We start from the raw sequence: 25,372 nt of genomic DNA on the forward strand, positions 1-25,372 counted from the left end.
ACCTAACAGTCAGGTTATCTCCACTAGCACAAAAATTACTAAAAATTTAATATTATCTTTCCCAGTAACACAAGTAGGCAAAAAAAAACTGAGGAGATAACATGACCTTTTAGAAGCAAAGTCAGAATTCAGTAGTTACAGAATACTGATAATAAACAGCTGTCCTGTATTCTCATCTTATCTTTCCCATCAATTAACAAACACTTTCAAGACTTTTTGTAAGTATATAAAGGCATACATAACTCCTCTTTCCAGCTCCTTCAGAGGACCTGAAAGTTTGCCAGAATGAGAACAACTGAAAGCTTTAGCCTGAAAAAACACAGTCCATTCTGAAGGCCATAAATCTTTTGCTAAGATCAATTTCTTAAACAAGACACCAAAGCAATCAATACAATTGATGGTGACCTTAAACAGCAGTATCAGTATTGCAATGCCTAGTACTAATGGCAACTGTGAAAGAAGTGTTTCTATGCAGAGAGAAAGGAAGGACAAAGGTAACACGTAAAAAACAAAATCCACCTTTGTTTCACTGCCTAGGGTTAATTTTTAAGGTCTTCTACATGTAAAAGCAAATAGGAGATTTTAAAATTAAGCAAAATGCATTGTTACACATGGTTTCTTCTAAAAGCTATTTCTTCAAATGAATTAAGTTGTAAGCAAGCTGTTTTCTGGATAGAGCTACAGATCAAAACTTCATATGAGACTGAAGCAAACACACACAAAAAGACTGAGCCACTTATTACAGCTGATCATGCACATATCACATAGGAAATAAAGAAATGAATTTATCTTACCTTCAGGTGCATCTGCATCACAGTCTTTAGATACATATGTCACATTCCTTGGCTGGCCACCAATTGTCTTATTACTCTGTGTTACAAATAAGGAAAATTAGTACACTAGCCTACCAGTAATGTTCTTCATACACAGTGACAGTCCCTGAAACAAACATCTTCTGATAAATTATTAATTTTATGAAAAACACTTTGACAAATCTCTTACAATATTCACAAGCATTAAGACTATTTTTGAACTGCATGTGCAACATAAGCTGTAAGTGGTACAAGGCGAACATTTTAAAATATGCTTTCATTTAGAAAAAATGGCATTCTTTTTGAAGATTCATGAAAAATAAAGGCTTTATCCCAAATCAAACCTTTTTTACTGTGCATAAAATTAATCTTGAATTCAACTTTGGTGCTGAAGACACCATGGAAGTGTTAAGTTTGCATAATGATACACAATACATCAATCTTCTGGTCTAAAAGTCAGATGATTGTATCTGATATTCTTAGATAACCAGAGCGGAGGAAGACGAATTATGCTCAAGTGAACTATTGAAAACCCAAATACTTCTGTTTAAATGTCTCATACCTTTGAAAAGATGACCCTTTCAGAGACTACTCAAACTTTTTATGCACATTTACTTCTGAATAATCAGCAAATGATTTTAGTAGAGTACAATGCAAATCCTTGGTACTACACTAATTTCTTCATACAGTAATTCAGTTCAAATATCTACAAATAGTTCAGTTCATATCTACTGTATTCACTTTCAATCTCATGATTCTAAACATGAAGCCGTCTAAAGAAATCAATAAGGGTCAACACTGTTTCTTCTTCAGGCTGAAGTAACAATGTCCCTTAAAACCTACCAGAAATCAACACAAGCTGATACATAAAACTGTTTATCTGAGAACTTGAGAAAGTTTCAGCATTAAGTAAATTCAGCTTTAAATCTAAGCATTCAAGAGAAACAACCATGTCTAACCTAAAAAGCAGCAGTCTGTATGAGCAGTTAGTTTCAATTCATGCAAACACATGGAAGCATGGAGACCACTACTGCCGTAGAAAAAAAATGGTCCAAAAGGAGTGCAATTAGGTACAGAAATCAGGAACTAAAGTGGAACCAATAGTACAAGAATAATGAGTAGACAGAAAAATAGGGTAAGAACAGAATACATGACATTTCAATTATTCAGTGCACATTCAGCAGTGGCCCATCTGCAGGATGCATTCCAGCTGGCTGTCACTACTGCAGCTTATACTGCTCAGTCATGAAGAATGCTGCTTTCAGAAGAACAGCATTACACACTGTACAGGGGGGTCATACAAAAAGCACAGATCAATCTTCCTATTTCAAAATTTCATCTTATCTTTATTCAATCCACTTTTTACATAGTAAGAATTGAAAATACAACACGCAACAATAGCTAGACCTGTGGGTTTCCTTTGGGAACACCTACGCTTTTCTGCAGATCTAGTGGCAGTTTTGCTCTCCATGAACACTCCTGTAATTTACGACTTCTGACATACCTGGATTCAACTCTAAATGCTTTTCACAAGCTTAATGTACACCCCAGTGCCTTCAAGTCATAAAATCAGACACTTTTTCCCTAGAAATCCTTTTTTTCTCCCATACAAGAAAAAACCTTTTAAGTGTCTACTGATGTATTTCTCCCTTTTCACAAAGCAGATAAGAAAACCCCCAAGACCAACCGTGTATTCCAAACCAGAGACATAAAGTAAAGCATTTCATAGTACTAACCCTTCCTAATAAGAAAATAAGGGCCACATTTGCCATGCTAAGAGGAATGGTAATCTGTAATAATTCAGTTGAACACCATTTTCATTTTTATGTGGCCAGAATTTCTAACATTCAATTTAAGTTTCTTTAACACAGAAATAGTAATACACAAAGCATACTACAGAAGTATTACAGCTAACACAGAAAAAAGAACCTGGAAGTTACTGCTTATATTCAAGGATTAACTAAAACCTAACCATATTTAAAGACCCAGGTTGGTTATCTTGACCTTCACATTTTAATCCTTTAAATGAAATGTTGTAGCTCTAGTCAATTATTCTGGTTAATCCTTCTTGCAGCACTGACCAGGATTGCATTTCAATAGCTGTTTGAATGCTGTAAGAGCCTCCTTACTGCTGCATTCCTTTGACCCTTTTCATTTCATTCTCTTGACCCTTATGATTACAAGCTATGTTCAAATATTATTTGTTGTAACAAACACCTGCATGTTAGCTGTTTAAGTCCCAATCCTTCTGCACTTACTGAAACATTGTAATTTTATTCATAATAAATCCAACTGCTAGCTACAGCCTTTATTATTTGTATTTCCCTTCAATATTCTATTTTATATGCAAGTTTTATCATTAAGGATTCTTTTCTGAGGTCTGAAAGGCTTAGAGACTAGCTTGGTAAGATCTTTAATGAAACTGTCCTTCCCACCCTTTCAGCTATGATGGTTCTGCATTGTAAGGAGAAATATGCAACCACCCTACAATATAAAAAAAAAAACAACAGACAACAAATGGCATTTTACAGGGACTTGAGTTCACAGCTATATGTAAATCAGTAACTATGTTCTAGACTATATACACAGTAACCCATCATGACAGGAGTTCTATGTAAACTCACCACAAGAGCAAGCCACTTTCCTAAACTGATTTTCAGCTCAGTTTCTTGCTGTTACTACACAGATTCTGATAAATTGAGCATGTTTATTTTGCATTAGTTGTATCTAGCATAAAATCAAATAAAAATGCATTAAACTTCCTAAACACCAAATATTCAAGTCCCCTGCAGTGATTCTATTATTGTGCTTGGATTGGTATCAGGATGACCAACCTTCCATTACCAGACACAATTTAGATGTAAAGACAGCAGGAAAAAAGCATTTATTGAACACTTCCTGCAGTGGCAATTCTTCACATCCACTCAACAAATTTAAGTTGATCAGGTTCCTTCAATTTCTCCTTGCAATCCTTTTACTCTAAGCATTCTGCATCTACTCTGTTTAAACTGAAAGATTTGATAGGGATAAGTTACACACTTCACTAAACATTTTCAGCTGAAGAAGGTTAGTGGGGAATTTTATTTACTTATTTTTTTAAAAGCAGTGTGCTCTCCTTCCAAAGGCACAGCTTTCTAGAAAACTAACAGAAGTATTCGAAATGTTCAAAGCAGCACCCAGTTACTTTGGTCTCATTCAAATCTCTTCTCCCAACCACCCTGGCCCAATTGATTTTGTGAAAATCTAATCCCAAACAGCATACCAACTGAACCCCACTGTGTTTGAATATGAACAATCAGTTCATGACCTGCCTATATTTGCAAGATCAGATATAAAAAAGCCTACCTCTGTAGGATATCAGATCTTGGTAAAGAACTGTCCATTGAACCTCCCAAGATGCTTATGATTTGTAACTTTGAACTTCCCCATAAATATGCAGTCCTCCACTCAAACTAAGATGACATATAAAGAATTAAAGCTTTCAGATACAGAAGAAAAAGGACCTGAAAAAACCAAAACCTTCAAGTACACAAAAGTCAAATAACAGAAGTGTTTATTATTTAATTCCATAGAATATTTTATAGAACAAGAACTGCAATGTGTTTCAATAAGTTGGGCAGTCCAAAGCATCTGAAATATGATAATCTGCATTTTCTTAGCTTCATTCTGATTATTATCCCCTGCACATTATCTTTGCCACTACTCAGAAAAATACACATATAAACTATCAACTGCAGACAGCCATTGCAATTGTCGTGGACAGCAACCTAACCATACCAGTACAAAACCTACTGGAAGCTAGGCAACTGTCTTATCAAAAGAAGCAAAGTAAAACTCAGTTTTATGCTATCTGAAAATGAACTATAAATTAAGTTGTGTAACATACAGTACAACCAGTTTCTTGTCTCAGTATTATCAAGAGACCTACTAGAAGTTCAAAAACCTACCTACAAAGGAGTTTTCAAAACTGAGAATAGGTCTGGCTTTAAAAGCTGCTGTAAACAGAACATTTGACACAATGTAATTTTTAGGTTTGGTTTATTGTTTTTTTTTTGAAAATAATAATTACATCTCACCTGTACCAGGTATTTTTGGCTTCCATACATTACGTATTGAGGGGCAAGACTGTAGATCATGTAACTTGTATGAAGGACTATCAACAGAAGTATCATACAGAGAAACAAGAGTGCTTGAGGTCGAGTTTTTCCTCTTCTGATTTTATAAAGCTGAAACCAGAAAACAAATATTAACATAAAAAAAATTTCTTCCTCCCCCATCTCCCCCCCCAAGACATTTAAAAACCTGTTTAATTCAAGTAACAGCTCTAATTCTACTGAGAAGTGAGAGGCTGCTAAAATTACCCTCTGGCAACTTAATTCCAGTAAGTCAAAACAGGTTTCCAGGTACATTTACCTACACCTCAAAGCACAGCTTTTTAACCACACTGTTTGTAATAATGACCCAGAACACTGACACACCAGCAGTTAGCAGCAAGATTTAAATAGTGTTGCCTATCACTGATAAACTGCACCTTGCTTTGTCAAAGAATATTGCATCCTTTGGTCATGGTGAGATGCTGTCTATCAATACACCTCTAATGAGATCTAGACACAAAGGAGTTCTGAGAGATTCCCAGGCCCTGAGAAAACTTGTACACCATATGCTGCTATTTTTTCCACTTAACACTGCAGGGAACAATATAATCCCTTGTTGTTACCCTGTTGATACCACTATTCTATTATCCCTAAGCCTCAACCTGAGTATCATATTAGGGTAAAGGGGCTGGCAGCTGAAGGGTAGAAGATGGGAGACCAAAACCAACAGCCCATGTCAACTCCTTGCAAGGCCTCGGGGTCACTGTTCACAATTTTGTGGTGTCAGCACATGAAATGGTGACAGTATTAAATTAAAAGTAGGCACAGAAGCAAGTAAATTTTTAACCAAGCATCACAGATATGAATGGCATACTGTTGGATATTAAGCTGCTTTTTCAAATAGTTATATATTACTTGCAGCATCACGTAATTCTAATATTACAAATCATAGAAGGGTTAGTGTGGGAAAGGACCTTAATACCGTCTAGGCCCAACCCCCTGCCATGCTATATCATCACTGTACTGTTACATATCTAATCAAGCTAAACATGCCTGGCACCTGAAAAGCAAGGCAAACACAACTGACTGTATGCATAGCTCAGAGTTTGACCATAAAATTCTCTAATACTTTAAGCTATAGATTCTGATATACTGCAACTTAGAAAAGTCAGAAGCCAAAATGCCACTGATTAAATGCTTGAGTGAGCTGACTGTATGGCTTGTCAAACTAAGACACCAGTTTTTATCTGTAACAGAGCACCTTCCAAAAGCCGTGAAAATTGTACAACAGGCTTCTAGCACTTATTAGGTATAGAGACAAATATTGGATATTGCAAATAGCATTATGAAGCAGTACATAAATAATTAGTATTTATTAAATACATTCAATATCACATATTTGTTAAACATCTTACTGAATATTATACACTAAACTCTTAAGTCATATTTACCCTTATCCAGAAGAACCATATACCCATATTTCGAATCCCTGCCATTGAAGTGAAGATAAAGTACATAACAATAGTTGTAATAAGAATATAATCCAATGGGAAAACCTAGAATAGAATAACAAGCAATTAAAAAACACAAAAAAACAGGTTCTTCCCCCCCTTAAAGCTAAATAAGTAGTTTCTACTTATAGCATCTGAACTAGTAGAAGACCTCTCACATGTTTTACAGACCTGGCTCCAAATAGACCTAATATACAATAAGTTTGGAAAGCAGCTGAGCATTTTTCTCAATTTAAAACTTGCCTTATTTTCATAGTGTTATATATTTTTAGGACAATAAATACTTAACTCTATTATTGAGAGTACATTTAAACAAGTCCACAGTGGAAAGTCATTTTAAGACTGTATAGGCATACTCTTTTTAAATGTTTCTGAACATATTTGCATACAAAACTTAATTTTAGATTTACATTAATAGCAGCTCTAAAGAATACCACTGCTGAACACTACTTTTCTGAATAAACTGGAAGCTTAGGGGTTCAAATGTTTTGGAAACCATGGGGAAGGAATGCATTGTGCCAACCCATTATAACAAGAATATGGAAAGAATTCAACTAGGGGAGAGTAATGCACTAGTTTACATTATGGCTTTTATTTTTCTTAGATTACCCACAACTGATTGCCAAATTCCTATGTGGCCTTGTTGCCTTCCAACCCTACTGAAGTTAACAGATAGTTGTTCTTATGTAAGGTTTTGTTGTGTGCTGGTAGTTTTGGTTTGTTTTTTTTTTTTTTTTTTTCAAAAACTAAAGCATTACTGTAACATACACAAACGCAGAGTATATTTCAAAGTGCCAGAAATATACTAAAAAGTGCAAAAGTGCATTTACTCCAACTTCAAGGGGATAAACTACCAAGTACACCAACAACTAGAATGTGATGTAGGGCATAGGAGAAAGCTGCTTTTATTCGGTACATAACTACAAGTGATGTCAGTCTTTGTTTCCTTTATGTTTTCATAAGACAAATTAGTTTCAAGCAACACCTTCCTCCAGCAAATCAAGATTTTCATATCTGTATCTAGTAACTGAAATATTGTTAACAATGAAGTTGCCTTGATTTTAAAGGACACATACCTAGACAATTTGTTATTTTAATTAATTACCTGGGGAACAGTGTAGTTTGCCTTTGACAGCTTATCAGAAACCAGAGAAGTATCCATACATATGTATATCACCAGTTTCTTTACTTACTGTCTGAAGAACAGGTAACAACATATTCAATGGATTGGTCAGATTAGTTCCTAAAATTATAAATCCTGAGTCGAAGCCAGCCGAATGCAGAGCTTTGTCCAAACTGCGGCAATTAAGAAAAATTCTGTAAGTACTATGGTTCTCCCAGAGGTTTGTCTTTAGTTTAATTTTAAGGGCAGCTCAAAATGAAACTGAACTAAGCTCAGAGACTGACAGCTTTTTCATATCTACGTAGACACACGCTTTGTTTTACCACACTCACTGCACTTGTCCTGTGAAAAGGTGTATCGATTTCTGCATTTCCTTGGCATTTTAGATTTTCCTAGTTTGGGTCACAGGGCTTATTTGCCCAGTCGGCAAAATTAAAAATAGCAACGTTTGAGACCTATGGTTAGCATCAATCTTCATTGAAATTCATCAGATTTGCAGCTAGCTATATTGACTTCAACACCATGAAACAATTACAATGTAATGCACATCATAATGGATTATACATGTAATTTAATGCAAGAATTTAAGCACCTATTATACAGCCCAAGAAGTACCTACATGCATTAAGATTCACTCAAGCAAGCAGAGTACTTCTGTAGTCTGAATTAAACTTCCTTAAAATCTATGCTTAATTTTTCTGCTGGATCAGAACTGCTTTTAGCAGCAGACAGTCAATCAAGATGAATCGTGTCCTTTTTGAATCTGTTTTAGTACATTTTGCTCAGTGTAATATACACTACTAGAATGAGAAATGCAGGTCTAGCTAAAAAAAAAATATAGCAAAGTGGGCTGACTTTTGAAGCAAACCACCCCCGATTTTGATGTCAGAACAGAAACCATGTAGTTTAAGTGGTTAAAAAAAACCACTGAAATTACTTACTTTGACAAGAACAGAGAGACAGTGAAGAGCAGTGCCACAATGATGAAGAAAACTCCCCACACAATCTAGAAGTAAAGATTTATTACAATTTAACTGAAAGTGCTTGCAGTTGCTACAAGTGAAGATGTATCTAGGCTTCAATAAAGGACTAATGATCTCGGACTACCTCAGACCTTACACACATTTGAAACTGTAATTTTTTGGTAAATACTTAAGAAAACTGCTAACAAAATGTTTACTTTGTTAACCAGAGCTTATGTCAAACATTTAAAGATTTGATTATCTAAGATGAGAACCATCTCTTCACCAGGTGGACACACTAAGCTCAGAATCAAGCATTAAAGTACATCATGTGCAACAGTGCAATACAGAATCTAGCTGTAGATGAAAAGTGGTATTAAGAATGCAGATGAGACATTACATTAAATGAATACAGCATTCAGCAGAGTGCACAACCTGTACTTGCTATATCATAAGGAAAACCTTAACTATATACATGCATTTGTGTTTAATTAAGGGAAATCAGAGTGTGATTGGCCACCACACCTGTGTGCTCACCTTCCAACACAAGGCAACCTATGCACAGATAACTTTACCTTTTCCAAGTGAGAGCTCTCTTCTGTAACCCTACTCAGACATACTTAGTGACCAAATCACCTGGAATGAGTAAAATTCAAGTAACCAAGCCCAAATACTAAGTCTACCTTTCTTCCACCAGGAAGTCTTCTCAGTTAATCAGCAGTATTGAGTATTTCAAAGAAACTTTCAAAGTTCAAGTTATAGAAATCATCAACTTCATAAAGTATTTTGACTCAAAGGTTTAAGTTACCTAAAAACTTAACTGTGACGTAAAGATTTGGGAATAGACTAGAAGAAAAAATGCTTATAAATACTCCAGAAGTAGGAAAAACATTTGTGTTACAAGAAAATCCAGGTAAGTGCTACTGTTATTCTAAACCACTCTGTATCCACAAGTGATTAAAATGAGATTACTACATCAAAATGGCCAAAGGCCTCTCTCTTCTGGTTTTCTTGGTTAAACCAAGTGGCATACAAAACCCTAAACTAAGTTTAACAGGAGTAAATTAAGATTTTCTAAACCAACCACATCAGTTAAGATAGGTTCCATATCAGTTAAGATTGATTTTTCAGGTCTTAAGGGTGTCCTTGTTTCAGCTGGTGTTAAACCACAACAAAGGGATGGGTTAAAATATGAAAACAGCTGAAAAAACTAAATAATTTAGTCCCTGAATATAATCATAGTATAAGAAGTTTAAATAGGAATAACTCAAGCAAATCAACATTAAGTTTAGTGAACTGAAAGTAGTATACCAATATGTCTACACTGTTTTCACCATTTCCTCCTCAATTTCAATCTTCAGAGGAAGAAGCTACCTTCTTTCAAAGGTGGCTTCATTGTTTTCAATTTTTACAAATGGTCTGAATCAAGTAGATTTGGAGAAATAAGGTTGCTCTTTAAGATCTTCATTAAAAACAGGAAAATGTTTTTATTATGCCCAAATAGAGCACTCAAACCAGCAACTTCAGTCTCCAAGCTGTTCCCTACAAGAGCAGCTCCTGTGTTTTTTTTTCCAGAGCTACAAGCTAGTTCAGGAACTCATTCTTCAACTCTTCAGCAGATGTTCCCCCTCATTTCTTTGGTGGGGAGTACTGGGCAATGGTACACCAAGGTGAGCCCAGGTAGCAAATGCATTCAGTTACACCTCCAACGGGTTCACTGTACTTTCCTAGAAACCCTTGTCACAGAATATGCTCAGATAAGCATGCTGAATTTCCCAAGGCAGTAACACTTTCTGACTGCCAGACCTGAGACAATCTAGAAAGACTTTATTTCCAAATTCTATACACAGGAAAGCAATGCATGGTCTTCCACATCAGTTGGGGAGTTCTGTGGTTTAAATTATTTTATTAACCTTCAAACCTGGCACACAGCCGTCTTGAAAAGGTTAATAATTTTGTTACAACTGCTCATTAGAGATATTCAATGTTACAATGCTATTATTGTTCATTAAATTCTGAAGATAAGCTATCTGCAAAATCAGAATATTAGAACATCATTTATAAAACAGCTCTAATACTGTAAACTTTACTAGGTACTGATATAGAGATTAATATCAAGGTTAAGTATTAACTTGCACAATCCTACATATTTAAGTGTACTATGATTTTACCTCTCCACAGCAAAATCCCACTAAGGTATTATCTGTACAGGAAATAGACGTTTGAAAAGAATTAAGACAGGCTGAAGTTCACATTACTTCATTACCTTTTGCCAACTACAGCAGTAGAGAGAGATCCTTATCTCATCTGGAATATGCCTGTCTTCCAAAGTGATGCATAACACTCTCAGAAGTAGTTAAGTAGTTGAAAAAAAGACTCCTTTTCCCATTTGTCGTGGTTTAAAACCAAACTGCACAGCTTGCGCACTCACTCCCACCCTTGCTCCCCCAACTCCTGGAGAGTTAGGAAGGAGAATCCAAAGAATGTAGCCCCCACGGATTGAGATAAGAACGGTTTAATAGCTAAGGTATAACATAAATCACTACTGCTACTACTACTACAAATAATAATGATAAAGCAAATAACAAGTGAAGAGAATACAACATCTCACCAGCCACCGACCCATAACTCACCACACCCTGCCCGACCGAGCACCGACCAATACCTCCTCCATCCCCCCAGAGCTCCAGCCCTTCCGGGTCTCTCCTGGTTACATCCTGGGTATGATGTGCTATGGTATGGAATACCTCTTTGGCTAGCCTGGGTCAGGTGTCCTGTCTCTCCTTCCTCCTAGCTTCCCCTCCTCCCTGGCAGAGCATGAGGCTCAGACAAGTCCTTGGACAAACCAAACATTTGAGCAGTAACTCAATACATACTTGCTATCAGCAACCGTTCCCAGCCTGAAAGTCAAAACACAGCACTGCACCAGCTACCAAGAAGGAGTAACAAGCAGACTCCTACTGCTGAACCCACTACACCATTTTAACATAAACTCCAGTCCAATTAGCTATGAGATTGAAAAGTCTAATATTAAAGGCCTTCATTCTACCTTAGTTCATCCTGTATTTTCAAAAAGCTATTAAGACTACTGAACCATAAGTGATTTGTAATTAACATCAACCTACATTTACACAATTTCAAAGCATCAGTTAACTTAGTTCTTTCACAGAAGGGCTCCTTGTGTTCCTACTTAGATTTTCCTCATACCTCAACTGACTGCAAACCAATCAACTCCTCATTCCTAGTCTATTAACTAGTACTTGGCCTACAATTAAGAGAATACCAACACTAAGACTAGTAGTTGAGCTTGCAGGTTAAGACAGTGCAATTGGGGCTCATCAAGTGGTATCAACCCAACTAAAATTAAAAGCATACCTCCAGTTAGGTATCATTTTGTATCTGGATAAACAAAAGAGTAAGTAATTAATTTCCTTCCCCTACCCTGAAAAGTTTAAGACATGTTAGAAAAACAATGCAGAAGGAGCTGCGGCACTGTGTTACCTTTTACTTACCACCTATAGCAAAGGACAAATCTGTCATTGACAATCTTATTACTACTACTGTATGCTCTTTACTAGCTTTGAACCAACCCAAATAGATTCTAAATACACTTAGCCATGAGAATTTACAAAATCATTTGTGTCACAGCATAGATGAGAAGGAATCCAAGCCCCTGAGAACAGGAGTACATGTTCAACTTCAGACCAAAGGACAGTGCTTAATCAAAACCTCGTGCTCTCAGAGCAGGACTATTTATCAACTGTTGCTAAGTTTTTATACTAGAAAAAGTGAGAAGAAAAAGACTGTGTCTGAGCCAAACAATACACAGGAATTTAGTAAGGCCATTATGGGGGAAAAAAAAAAAACCCACCAACCAACCAAAGCAAGCAACCCTTGATCTATATCTTTCAGTGAAAGACAACCTTATTTCCTACTCCCTAGTCCTTCTGAAAGCAGGATCTCAATGCAACCATACCTCATGCTATGTAAGCTCCTCCACTACAATCAGTTTGAAATGATCCATTTCCAGGCCACTTCCTTTTATGCCTCAGCTACAACATACACCTGTATTCAATCACTTGCCACAGAACAGCTTTCAGAAGCGCTGCCTTGCACTTACATCACTTTGATCACCTCTAAGTGCCTGCTTGGCTCTTCTAATCTACAATCTGTTTTACAAGCTAGTATGTATATGAGTAACTGCCAAAATCCACTGAACCATGCTTTTATGCAAGACTGCAGATATTACAAAAACAATGAGTTGAAATAATACCTACTAATACAACTTATAACTGCTGCCTGAAATGAGTCCTTAAGCAACTTAGTAGAAAGCATCTACACAAGCAGGTAAGGAAGCAGCTAAAGTAGAGAACAGTAAGTATAAGTTTACTCAAATTTTCTTTCAGGTTTGCACATGTAATGTTAACAGACATGGCTAAGCAAAAGCCAAGACAAAAATGTCTATACAAGCATTTTGTAGGAGTAAAAATGAAAGCTTACTACTTCTAGGTCACAGAATTGCATTTTATTTTTAAGTCAAGCCAAATAGTTTAGATGTAATCAATTGATTTGTATATTTTTCCATTACTACCACACATAATCAAATCAGAAGCTGCTAAGTCTTTTCTTACATTATTCATGTTCTGCTTACATCATTTTCACTGGTACCTCCCTTCAACTTCCTAAATGTTCCCCTGATCCCTGCATCACCTTTGTTTAAGTCACTCAGGGAACTCTTTGTCTTCTATCCCTGCTCCCAGATCTCTGCTGGCCTAAGTTGTTTCATTGATGGACAATGTGTGCTGCTGAAATCATCCTGGGATTTATGACTTCATTTAGTCTGAGCAGAAATAACCACATGATCCACAAATTTATATGATACTACTTTTAAATACCTCAAATTAACTCCCAGAAATAGTTAATATTCTCCCCTCTAAGAAGCTCAAAGAATACTGCCCAACTGCTTCCTACAGTCGCACTCACATACCAAGGAAAAAAAAAGAAAAAAAGAAATAGTGAATCTGATTAGGACAGCTATCCCAAGACTGAACTAACACTGATGCCACACCCAAAAGGTAAAAAAGCAGTCATCCTTTTGGGGCTGGTATCCATTACCAGAGTCAAGAAAACTGGTGGCACATTATTTAGCAGTTATACTGGCCAAGAAGCAAAGTTAGATTCCTTGTGGGAAACATCATTTGTATTGGGTTTCCATGGCAAGGTTTTGGTAGCAGAGCTGCTGTAAAGGCTGAGAGGCCAGAGGCGGCCCTGTGCTATACACAGCCATTTCCAGTTGGGTTCAGCTGACCCACTGCTGGCCAAAGATAAGCTCAGCCACCAAGCTGGTGGCCCCCTAGAAAAATATATGTAAGAAGCAGGAGAATACAGACAGTAGAGAAGAGCAAGAAGAGAGAAACAGCCCTGTAGATACCAACACCAAAGAAGACGTTGCTGCTCTGGGCAGTTGAGCAGACACCCCTCCCTAGCCTGGGAAAGAGGACCATGCTGGAGCAGATAATCACACTCAGTCTTTACAAGACCCACACCAGAACAACTAGGTATTTACTGAAGGAAGTGGTAGCTTACAGATCCTACATGCTGAAACAGGTTCTTTTGACAGGAACTACAGCCGATAGAGTAGACCAGTGCAGAACAATGACAAAGTATGAGAAGGAAGCAACAGCAGAAGTGTTTACAAAATGATGGTAACTCCTTATTCCACATCCCTGCTGTGCCACTCCAGAGTCAGGACTAAATAAGTCAAACCTGAGAAACAGTGGGTGGGAGGAAGGAATGTGTTTAAATGGTCTTTGGTTTTGACCACTGAAATCAATATTAAGTGGCAATTTTCCCCAATTCTGTTTTGCCCATGACAGTAACTGGTGATTGCCATGTCTTTCTCAGTCACATATTTTTCCATCTTATTTCTTCCTCCACCCTGCTGATGGGGAGTGAGAAAGCACCTGGGTTAGTATCTGACAGCCAGCCAAATGAATCCACAACACTGTTGCATGACCTTTACAGAAAGTTTCAGGTAACCTGGCAAACATGGGTTTAAAACTATTGTTAGGTGAAGCAAAACACTTGGTATTAAGTTCTCATTATGCAAACTTAGGACACGAAATATCCACACCTCTTGTTTTTCATGTTGCCAACCTCTCTGATGTTAAAGATACAGCTGTGAACACAGCAATAAAGCCTGTCAGTTCAGACACACCACCTCTCTGAGGCAACTAAACTGACTCCTGACAGTGCCTACAGTCTGCACTAACACTCTGCCAGCATAGCTCTTACTCAAGCAATTGCCTACAGTTCCCCAAATTCAGCTCTCATGGCTCAGGGGTGTGTAAATCAAAAGCCCACTAAAACAAGCAAACAAACAAACCAAAACCAAAACCAGGAATGCCCTAGTCCTCCATCCTCAAGATAACATGAATTTTACCTATGCTCCTCCAAGGGCTTTCAACAGCAGGCACAGAGACTGACCGATCTATACAAAGTCCTATTATCCTTAAGATTAGAAGTCCTATTATCCTTAAGATTAGATAGAAGAACAGTTTCCCTCTCCCTTGCTAGAGTTCAAGTGTACCACTCTTATTTATCAAGAGAATACAGTTCTCTGTAGTAGCCTGTATACATGCTTGGACTGACATCCATGCCTTTTGAGCCTCTATTTTAGCTAAGCCCCGTGAGCATGCTCTGCATATAGAGGTCTCAATCTTGAAGACTCAGTCCTTATTGTCTTACATTACTGACCTTGAGCATCTCTTCAGTTAGTTTACAATTGTTTTGAAGTACCCCTTGAGAAACTGATTCAGTAGTCCCAACTTACCATTGTTGACTAGGCTTCCATATTTCACAACCTGTACACTTGTTCACATATTGAATGAATATAATTATGTGCTCTGGAACTGTTTAGTTTTCTTCCCTAAACAGCTTTTATACCTGTCCCTAGAGTGTACTACATTTCTCCTGCTGCTGTCAGATGAGAGTGTGGGAAACCATAATACAGAAGAGAGATGCAGTAGATGGGATATCTACAGGAAAGGTTACATTTTGTAGAAAGAAGTTGGATCAGTTTGATATCACCCGATAAACCCATGCTGACCATTACTCATTTCCTTGGGATCTTCTGCATGTGTTGTTTTTGACTAAATTGAAAAATAACCAGCTTCAACTGAGTTTTATTTAGCTTTGAGTAAAACAATTGTTCTCAAAATTTACTTTATGTCAAAAAAAGAAAAAATGTTAGTCTTCAGAGAAAAAAGTTTTGGCCCTGTTTAACACCAAATCACATGCTAATAAATACTCAGCAGTAACAAATTAATTGAAGTAAGAATATAGGAGGACATTATGCAAACATAATATGATTGTAGAAGTCTGAATGTAGACACTAAATTAACACTGCACCTCAAAGATTAAGTGCTATTCCTAAACATGTTATTCTGCTGTCAATCCCAGTAAGAGTCTGCAACTCCCATAAATATGACCTTCCCAAACACAAAGGAGAAATAGCATTCTCCTTCTCTAGTCCTTGCCTCACAACAAATGGAATTTCTAAGTCTGACAAAATGGCCATATTCTTGAATAATATACAAGTTGCACTAAAAATGGAGCTTTGTTTATTGCTTTACAACACTTCCAAGAAATCTTCTGCACTTCTATATTGATCAGACGTATTATATAGGGATATTAAAAGATTGCCTTCTTTTCATGAAAGGCACAAACTGAACAACTGACAAGTTACATATGTGCAAAGCCAACTGAAATGCTATTAAAGTAAAACAGTCCTGCAAGAGTTGAAATGCTATTAAGTGATGGACATTACCACCTTCACAGGACAGCCCCAAGAAAGTAAAAGTAAACAAGCTTTGTAGAATGCTTCATAGTACAACCCTACTCTATGTGAAAATCTGTCCCTGAAAGTGTCAAAAACTGTTTACATGAGGCACTCTGACATGGTTTAGTGGTGGTCTTGGCAGTCCTAGGGTAATGGTTGGACTTGATCTTAAAGGTCTTTTCCAACCTACCTGATCCTATGAAAAAAAAAATGCACTTAAGAATCAGACTAAAGGGAAGTTAAAGTCAACAGTCCACAGTGACTGCTAGTTATTGAGAGGAAAAATAAGTATTCAAACTACAAGAACAGAGACACACTAAAATGTCATCCTGACCATTAATCTGTAACTAACAGTAACTAATAATATTGTACACCATCTACGACAACACAATGAATTATTAAAGCCCTACAGACAGCAGATATAACCAGTGAATTTCTCAAATCTAAGGTTAAAGTGAAAAGTTTAAGAAACTATACAAGCTATTAAAAAAATGAAGAATCCAAACTGCTGAAGTGAATAGCTAGAGGTATTTGTCCTTTAAATGAAATAGCTAAATCTAGATTTCAAATGTATTGTAGACAGATAATTCCACTGAGAATTTCACACTGAAAGTTTTTGTTTAATTGCAATTTCAGGCCCTTCCCATTGGTACTTAGCATTAACAATAACAATGACATTAGAGGAAATTGCTTATAGCCCCCTGGCTTTTCAAAGGGCAGCCTGCAGTTTAAAGTAATGCTAAAATTTCTTGCTACATCTAGCTGGCAAATAATACGGTATATGGCAATATTGTTCCAGAGAAGTACTGAGTTTTAAAACCAGCTATCTACTGAAATCAGAGTCCTACCACCAAAAGAGACCAATATCAAAGCTTTGCCCCAGTAACAGTCTCCTTTGCACTGTTAAGTATCAAGTTCCATGAGGCTAGTTTACTACTGATCACGTACTTGGCAAGACGCTCATTCCAAATGCATATATTCTCAAAATAACTCTCACTTCTGTTGGCTACATGTAAATTAGATTAACTTAAGCTACCCAACAGCTAGAATTATTCCTTCTTTTCTTCGCATTTTCACATGCCTGAGGAAAAAGATAGCCAGATTTCCCATGGCAGTGGCACTACAACAGATCACCTAGGACTTTATAATTTTCAATCTTAACCAGAGTTTACACAAAGTAAAGGGTTTTCCAAGAACTTGGAGCTTGCTATAGGACTGACATTCTGTAGTATAATAGTAATTTAAATAATAAATAGCTGATATCCAGCATGGTAATTATTAAACCTGACCTATGATTTATATGGCAGGAAGAAAGCTAGAAGTTATTCCAATATAAGCCTCAAAAAGAGAGAAAAAGTTTTACCTTTAGAGGTCGAATAGCTTCACAGAACTTTGTCCACCAGCTCTTCTCAATAGACTCCAGGTGCCTCTCTCTTCTTCGAAGTGTCCTTAGTCTCCCTTCTAGTTGTTGTAAAGCCCGTCTATCCCTTGATGACAGAGGACGACCATCTCTGCACTGGTTACCAAAAAAATAGTGCAAAATTGTAGCATATATTTCACACTGTTTCTATGAATATCAAGAGAATGAAATATAAGTCACAAGATGCAACAAGGGAATTCCCATTAGATGGTAGAAAACTTTCCACAATGAGGATGTTAAAAAAAAAAATTTAAACAGAGTGGGCAGTCTCCATGGCTAGAAACACTCAGAATGCCCAGATGTGATCTGAATAACCTGATTTAACCTGAAAGAGGTCCTTACTTTGCATTATCAGGTTCAAAACTTTACTTTCAGAGGCCCCTTCCAATCTAGTTCAATGATTAAGCTAATATATTAAGCTTTACATTTGTATTTCTTTCCAACATTCCACTAGACAGTCAGCTATGTTTCTTGCACTTATAAAAGCAAGACAACTTGCTGTTCCAAAAATTAACCTTACAGAAATCTAAACAAGAGGCACCATTACCTCAAGAATTGAGTGTACTAGCTACCTGTCTGATAATTATGTTTAAGAATGCACTCCAATTCTGAGCCTCTATATACTGAGCAGACACCACTGAAGTCCGTTATAACTAGAGCAGCACATCCTTAAATCTCAGTTATACACTAATAAGCAAAAGCAACAAAAGAGGCACTAAGTAGCTGAACCACAATTGTTTCTAACACTGACGCTGCCATATAACAGATTCTTATATATTTTTCCAGTTTAAGCACATTTCCATATATATATGTACATATGTACATACACACAAAGTTTTGAAATTCACTATTCCATTTTTTAACTCTTATTTTAAAAAAGCCTTCCTGAAAATAGTGAAACTTTACAACTGGTAAAGTTAAAGCACATTTATTTTAGATAAATTTCTCAAAGTCTGCAACATTAAAACCACATTCAAGGCACATGTAACATTTACATTGGAGACCACAATGTACTTTTAACAAGAACACATTCTCCATACCCTGTATAGCATCACAATGAATTGAAAAAAGTCACTTTTTGTAAATAGTAAGACCTCCCCAGCTGCAAGTCAAGCTGCGCTTATTTAATACTAACAAAATAAAGCTACCAGGTCTTTTAGTAGCAAAAGACCATACTGCATGCTGATTTTTTTTCATTAGATTAAGTAGCATACTTTCATACTTCTAGTTTTCACTGTACATTTCTCTCAGTAACATAATTTTCTTCACAACTTCATGCAAATGCAAGTGAACAACTAGGATTTCAATCACAGACTGCATCAGAATCCTGACCATAATCCATAGGCCAAATAAAATTATACTAATGGGTCACATTAAAATATAGACACAACTTAAAGACTCTCAGCTTTTGATCCTGTTTGTTAGTTAGATCAAACAAGATCAGTTGCTTGAAAACTCTCATAAGCCAGCAGCCATCTGTAATAATTAATGCTCCATTTTTCAGGGGTTTCTCACTTTTCTCATATTGATTTCAGTAATACTGATACCTTTGTCATTGCAATACTCTGTATAAACTCCAAACTTCATAATTTTAACTGTGGGAGATGCTTTTTAGGTTTCATTATGCAACAGGATTTCTAGAACACTGAAGGTGTCCACACTGTGTAGAGGTAGCTAAATATCAAGGGAAAACTGTTGAAGCTGTTTTAATGCTACTAAAGTCTACTGTCACAAAGCACACCACAACACAGATGGACTGACCGCATTAAAGTGATGCATCTTAATGTCCCTTCCCCCCACTCTGGGCTTGAAAACACTGGTCAAACCATTTTCTGAAAAAAGGTTAAGAAAGGGTGGGAGATTATCCCTAGCATCTTGTATGCAAAGGATAAATCTTATCCTCCTTGGGCTTGCACTCCTAAGTTGTTCAAAGTGTCATGCTTACATTAGCTATAGCTTTTCAGTGAGCTGCAAAGCCATCATGGGTTTACTAATGGTGTTAACATCCTAGGGGTATTTAGGATTCAGAACAGAGACTTGCATATATATACGCTTTTCATAAAGAAATCATTTATAACAGCAAGATACACTAAATGGGGAGAAAAAAATATATAGGCCTCCTATTTATTCACAAAGATGATTAATAGTTTGATTAATCTAACTCATGGCAGCTCCATGCAGCAAGTATCCCGTGTTAATAGCTTCACTGAGTATCAACAAACAGGATGTCTTACTGGTAGCAGAGTAAGTGAGGGTAGTATTACTCTGTAAAGTATCTCTTCCATATACCCCCAGCAGGACTGCAGAAGGTTGAGTTCAGGTCATCAGCATCATCATTAAAGTAAACAAAAACAACTATGCTGTGGGACTGAAAGAAAACCTAATTGCTACTACAGTAGTGACTACATTGGTTTCCAAGTAACTCAAATACCTGCAAGCTAGTCAATTCTGACTTACTATTCTTTCTGGTGCAAAAATCTCTACAGCATAACCATAAACTAGTAAGTAAGAAAGAAAAATAAAAACAGAATCATTAATGAAGTGATAACAGTGAAGATCATACCTTTGATTTAAGCCTTGATAGATGCTGCTCCACTTCTTCAATATCTTCAGTGTTCTCTAAACGTTCATAAGCTGCACTGGTAGTTCCCTTAATCAAGTTTAGAGGCAAAGCTGACATACCATAAGCCTAAAATAAAGCGGGGACATTAAAATTTTCTTCCATACATTTTCATCTGCTAAGATTGCTGTATGTTACAACTATAAGGTATCGCTGCTAGGTTTTTTTTCCCACACTCCTCCTAAGACAAACACTTTACTAAAAAAAAAAAAATAAAAAAAAAAAGTGTAACAAATACGCTATGCAGATTCCAGTGTCCTGAATTGTTCCAGTGGTATTGAACCATTTCAGGATCACTGAGACAATAGCATATATAGAAACTCCACATAAGCATAGCACACAGAAGATTTATCAAGCTGCCCTTTAGGGGTTTTCATCACATCATTTAGCTTCCCAAAACCTTACTTTCCCACTTTAAACATTGTGTAATATAGGAATTTCTAGATACTGAACTTAGTTTTAGAAGCAAAGTATACACAATTCCTTTTTTTAGACAGTAGTCTTCAACTTATTTAAAATGAAATCATGTAGGAAGTATGTGATTTACTAGAAAAAACCGTGCAGTAAAGAGACATGGCAGAAGCATGGCAAACACTTAAACTCATTTACACTCCAAGACTACCTAGATAGCAATTCATATTGTCGTGGTTTAAAACCAAACTGCACACAGCTCACTCACTCACTCCCACCCCTTGCTCCCCCAACTCCCAGAGAGTTAGGAAGGAGAATCCAAAGAATGTAGCCCCCACGGATTGAGATAAGAACGGTTTAATTACTAAGGCATAACACAAACCACTACTGCTACTACTACTACAAATAATAATGATAAAGCCAATAACAAGTGAAGAGAATACAACATCTCACCAGCCACCGACCCATAACTCACCCCACCCTGCCCGACCGAGCACCGACCAATACCTCCTCCATCCCCCCAAAGCTCCAGCCCTTCCGGGTTTCTCCCTGTTACATCCTGGGCATGACGTGTTATGGTATGGAATACCTCTTTGGCTAGCCTGGGTCAGGTGTCCTGCCTCTCCTTCCTCCCTGTCTCCCCTCCTCCCTGGCAGAGCATGAGCTCAGAAAAAGGCCTTGGACAAACCAAACATTTGAGCAGTAACTCAAAACATACTTGCTATCAGCAACCGTTCTCAGCCCGAAAGTCAAAACACAGCACTGCACCAGCTACCAAGGAGAAAAAATGACTGCTACTGCTCAAACCAGGACACATATTCGTAAGTTTTGTCAACATTTACTCCTAGTAAATCCTAATACCATTAAAAGTGTTTGCCAGCTTCTGCATCAGCAGCATGCTCAGATTTTTCCAAGACAAAGTTTGTAAGTTCTCCACTACAAAAGAAACATTTGAAGTGAGGTAACCAAGAAGAAAATGGCACTCTTTCCTCCCTGCTACCCTCTAAGTCTTATAGATATAGGACAAGGTCCGAAGTCTCCCCCAAGCAGTCTAAAAACATCAGCCATAGGGGTTTTTTTATTTGTATTATTATGGGTGGCAAGCTGTTGGAGACAGATTGTTCTAGGTGCAGAGGTCAGCAGGAAAGCTGTTCTTTCCCTTAATCACAAATAACATGCAGTTCTTCTAGAGTGCTTGATATCTGAATATTTGCTATATATAAGCAGTTTTCTGGATTTTCACAGGAATACTACTCCCATTTCAAACACTGCTTTACATTTCACACTGAGGATAGATGTAATACAAATGCTAGTGTTATAAATGTCACCATACGTGCTGTCAGTTCACATGAGCTTGAAGTACACAAGACTTGACTTGACTTGCTTAAGAACCTACTTAGACATAGTAATGTCTCCTGCATTGTACTCAAAGCAAGACACAGCCCATTTTTTGGTGTATTTTTCAACATGCTGCATACCCTGCTACCAACACCCATTTCTAAGCCCCTTTAACAAAGGGGTCTTATTTACTGTTACTGTAACTCTAAACCACATTAACTATTTAAATTCATAACCATTTCAATATAAATATCTGACACTGGGCCCACAAATTTAAGTTTCATTCTGCAAGTGACAGTATTTCATGATTTCAAGAAACATTCCCACTAGTATTAGGCTGCCTAAGCATGAAACAGAATTTTTAACTGTCTGACAGCCTTGTTTGTTTACTGTAGAATTAGGTTTCTAATGTTCAGAGTGACAATTACCAGTAAATTATTGGAATAGTGTCATTTAAGTTCAACAAGCAGGCAGCATATGTCTCTCTCAAGAGACTTCAAACCCAAGGAAACAGTGGTACAAGTTAAATCACTGTAAAGAAATGAAAGTAGGAGAAAAGTATTTTTCTTCGTGAAGTACATACTAACAAAGAATAGATTCAGCTAGATCTTTGACAACTTGCACTACATGACTCTTTTTTCATAGGTATGAACCATTAGAATTGGTTTTACCATAGACTCCTAGAGAATAAGTTAGGCTACCAGTTATCTGCTCAGCATTACAGGAGTTTGTAGCCAAGAGCCTAATTTGTCACTCAAAGCTACAGCTTAAAAAAAAATAGTATTTGCAGCACTGTTTACATACTGTTCCAAATACAGTTAAACTTTTTTTTTTTCAGGTACAAAAGGTAACTGGCAATTTCAATCCTTAAGTTAGAGATTTTTGCTGTAAAAGCTCTATGTACAAGGGAAAGACATCCTTTATCATGGGCTAGTGATGGCAATGAAATATCATGCTTTCCAAAACATTCTAGAAGCTCATGTTTGCACATAAGCTATACAACTACAGAAAGGCCTACCTACAAAATTAAGTATTGTGGGTAAAGAAAAGAATTTAAGTTTTGTCTTTAATTGTAGCTCAGTTCTCCCTTTAGCCCATTCTTTGAGAGCACAAAGCTGCTTTGCTATCTACAGGAGCTAAAAAAGCAGTCATCCCCAGTCCTCCTCTTCTCTCGGCTGAAGAATCCTTTCAACCTTTCTATTTGGTTGAAAAGGGTTTCTATAACCCTCTTAATCACTTTCACAAGCCTCCACTGGGACCTGTACAGTTTTTCCATCTCTTAAACTAGGGGACCACATCCTGAACCATTCCCAGCTACGGCTTTGAAAGCCCAAAGTACAGTGTCCCTTGATCTAATGGCTATGCTGTTGATGATGCAGACCCAGGACACTGTTTGCCCTTCTGCTGCAGGGCACATTGCTGGATTGTGCTCATCTTGCTATCCACTAGGACTTCCAGTTCCTTTTCAGCAGAGCCATCCCCAGGCAGTCAAACCCCAGCATAAACTGTTAAGTGCAATTAATGCGTTTCAAGAGAAGACCTTAACATTTGCTAAACCTGATGCCATTCTTGTTGGCCCAAGCTCCCAACCTGCCAATGTCTCTACATTTGTTCTGTTGTATCTACTTTTCTCAGTTGGAAATAATTCTCAAACTCTGGTTATATATCTAACCACATCAACCAGATCACTTACGAAGACTGAATATTATTGGGCCCATACTGACTACAAAAAGCTCACACAGGTCTGGCTGCTAGTAGCATAACTCAAAAATTCAGGTGAAAACATAAATACCATCCGATTTCCTAACTAGAACGTAGGCTATGGAATCAAAAACATTTCCAGCAAGAGCCAGTGACAGTATACAGAAACACATGTAGTAATGAGAAATGCTATGACAACATCTCCACAATTTCACAGAACTAAGCTTAGGAACAATAAGATTTCACTATTAAGCACAGGTTTACAACTGTTCTTCAAACAGCTACCATGAACTAACAAATATCAAGTATTTACTCAACAGAAGTAGTTAAGGAATAAAATCCAGAGCTCTAAATCTTCTAAATCAATGTTTCTACACAGCAAACTGCAACTCAAAGTGATGCATTGTTTTTCTGGTTTTGCAGGTGTGAATTAGAGACTCAAATGTCAAGCTTACTCTAGTAATAAAGGAAGTCTAAATTCCTTCCTTGAATACAAAATATGCTAATAGTAAGATGTTTATGTAAGCAAACCTGTCATCTGTGGGGGGAAAAAAGCAACATTGGTCCTTAAAGACATGAGTATACAGAATAAAGGACACAAAGATGAGTCACAGAATCACAGAACCATAGAATACGTAGGGTTGGAAAGGACCTGAAGTTCATTTAGTTCCAATGCCCCTGCTGTGGCCAGGGACACCTCACACTAAACCATGTTACCCAAGGCTCTTGTCCAACCTCGTCTTGAACGCTGACAGGGATGGAGCATTCACAGCCTCTCTGGGCAACCCATTCCAGTACCTCAAGACACTCACAGTAAAGATCTTCCTTATACCCAATCTAAACTTCCCCTGTTTAAGTTTGAACTCATTGCCCCTTGTCCTATCACTACAGTCCCTAATGAATAGTCCCTCCCCAGCATCCCTGTAGGCCCCCTTCAGATACTGGAAGGCTGCTATGTGGTCTCCACGCAGCCTTCTCTTTTCCAGGCTGAACAGCCCCAACTTTCTCAGCCTGTCTTCATACAGGAGGTGGTCCAGTCCCCTGGTCATCCTCGTGGCCCTCCTCTGGACTTGTTCTAACAGTTCCATGTCCTTTTTATGTTGAGTATTTATGTTGAGCACACAGTACTCCAAAGTGAGGTCTCACGAGAGCAAAGCAGAAGGGCAGGATCATCTCCTTCAACCTGCTGGTCATGCTCCTTTTGATGCAGCCCAGGATACAGTTAGCTTTCTGGGCTATGAGTGCACACTGAAGCTGGCTCATGTTCATTTTCTCATTGACTAACACCCCTAAGTCCTTCTCCACAGGGCTTCTTTGCCCAACCTGTAGCTGTGCCTGGAATTGCTCCAACCCAGGTGTAGGACCTTGCACTTGGCATGATTAAACTTCATGAGGTTGGCATCAGCCCACCTCACAAGCGTGTCAAGGTCCCTCTGTATAGCATTCCTTCCCTCTAGCGTATCAACCGAACCACACAGCTTGGTATCATCGGCAAACTTGCTGAGGGCGCACTCGATCTTACTGTCCACACCACCGACAA

At 37.5% G+C, this 25,372-nt stretch overlaps 1 protein-coding gene across 1 annotated transcript in view; it reads right to left on the reverse strand.

Annotated features, from left to right (window-relative positions):
- Positions 1-25,372, reverse strand: part of LMBRD1 (LMBR1 domain containing 1) — an 80,553-nt gene that overhangs the window by 12,769 nt on the left and 42,412 nt on the right. The window contains exons 8-14 of the mRNA XM_005153177.3: positions 20,326-20,451; positions 17,706-17,858; positions 8,482-8,546; positions 7,611-7,713; positions 6,358-6,462; positions 4,889-5,038; positions 795-870 (exon numbers count right to left, since the gene is read on the reverse strand). Of these exons, the coding sequence (XP_005153234.1) occupies positions 795-870; positions 4,889-5,038; positions 6,358-6,462; positions 7,611-7,713; positions 8,482-8,546; positions 17,706-17,858; positions 20,326-20,451 (778 nt within the window). The remainder of the gene's footprint in view (positions 1-794; positions 871-4,888; positions 5,039-6,357; positions 6,463-7,610; positions 7,714-8,481; positions 8,547-17,705; positions 17,859-20,325; positions 20,452-25,372) is intronic.

The sequence above is a fragment of the Melopsittacus undulatus genome, chromosome 3 (assembly GCF_012275295.1).
Source record: "Melopsittacus undulatus isolate bMelUnd1 chromosome 3, bMelUnd1.mat.Z, whole genome shotgun sequence".
Classification (NCBI taxonomy): Eukaryota; Metazoa; Chordata; class Aves; order Psittaciformes; family Psittaculidae; genus Melopsittacus; species Melopsittacus undulatus.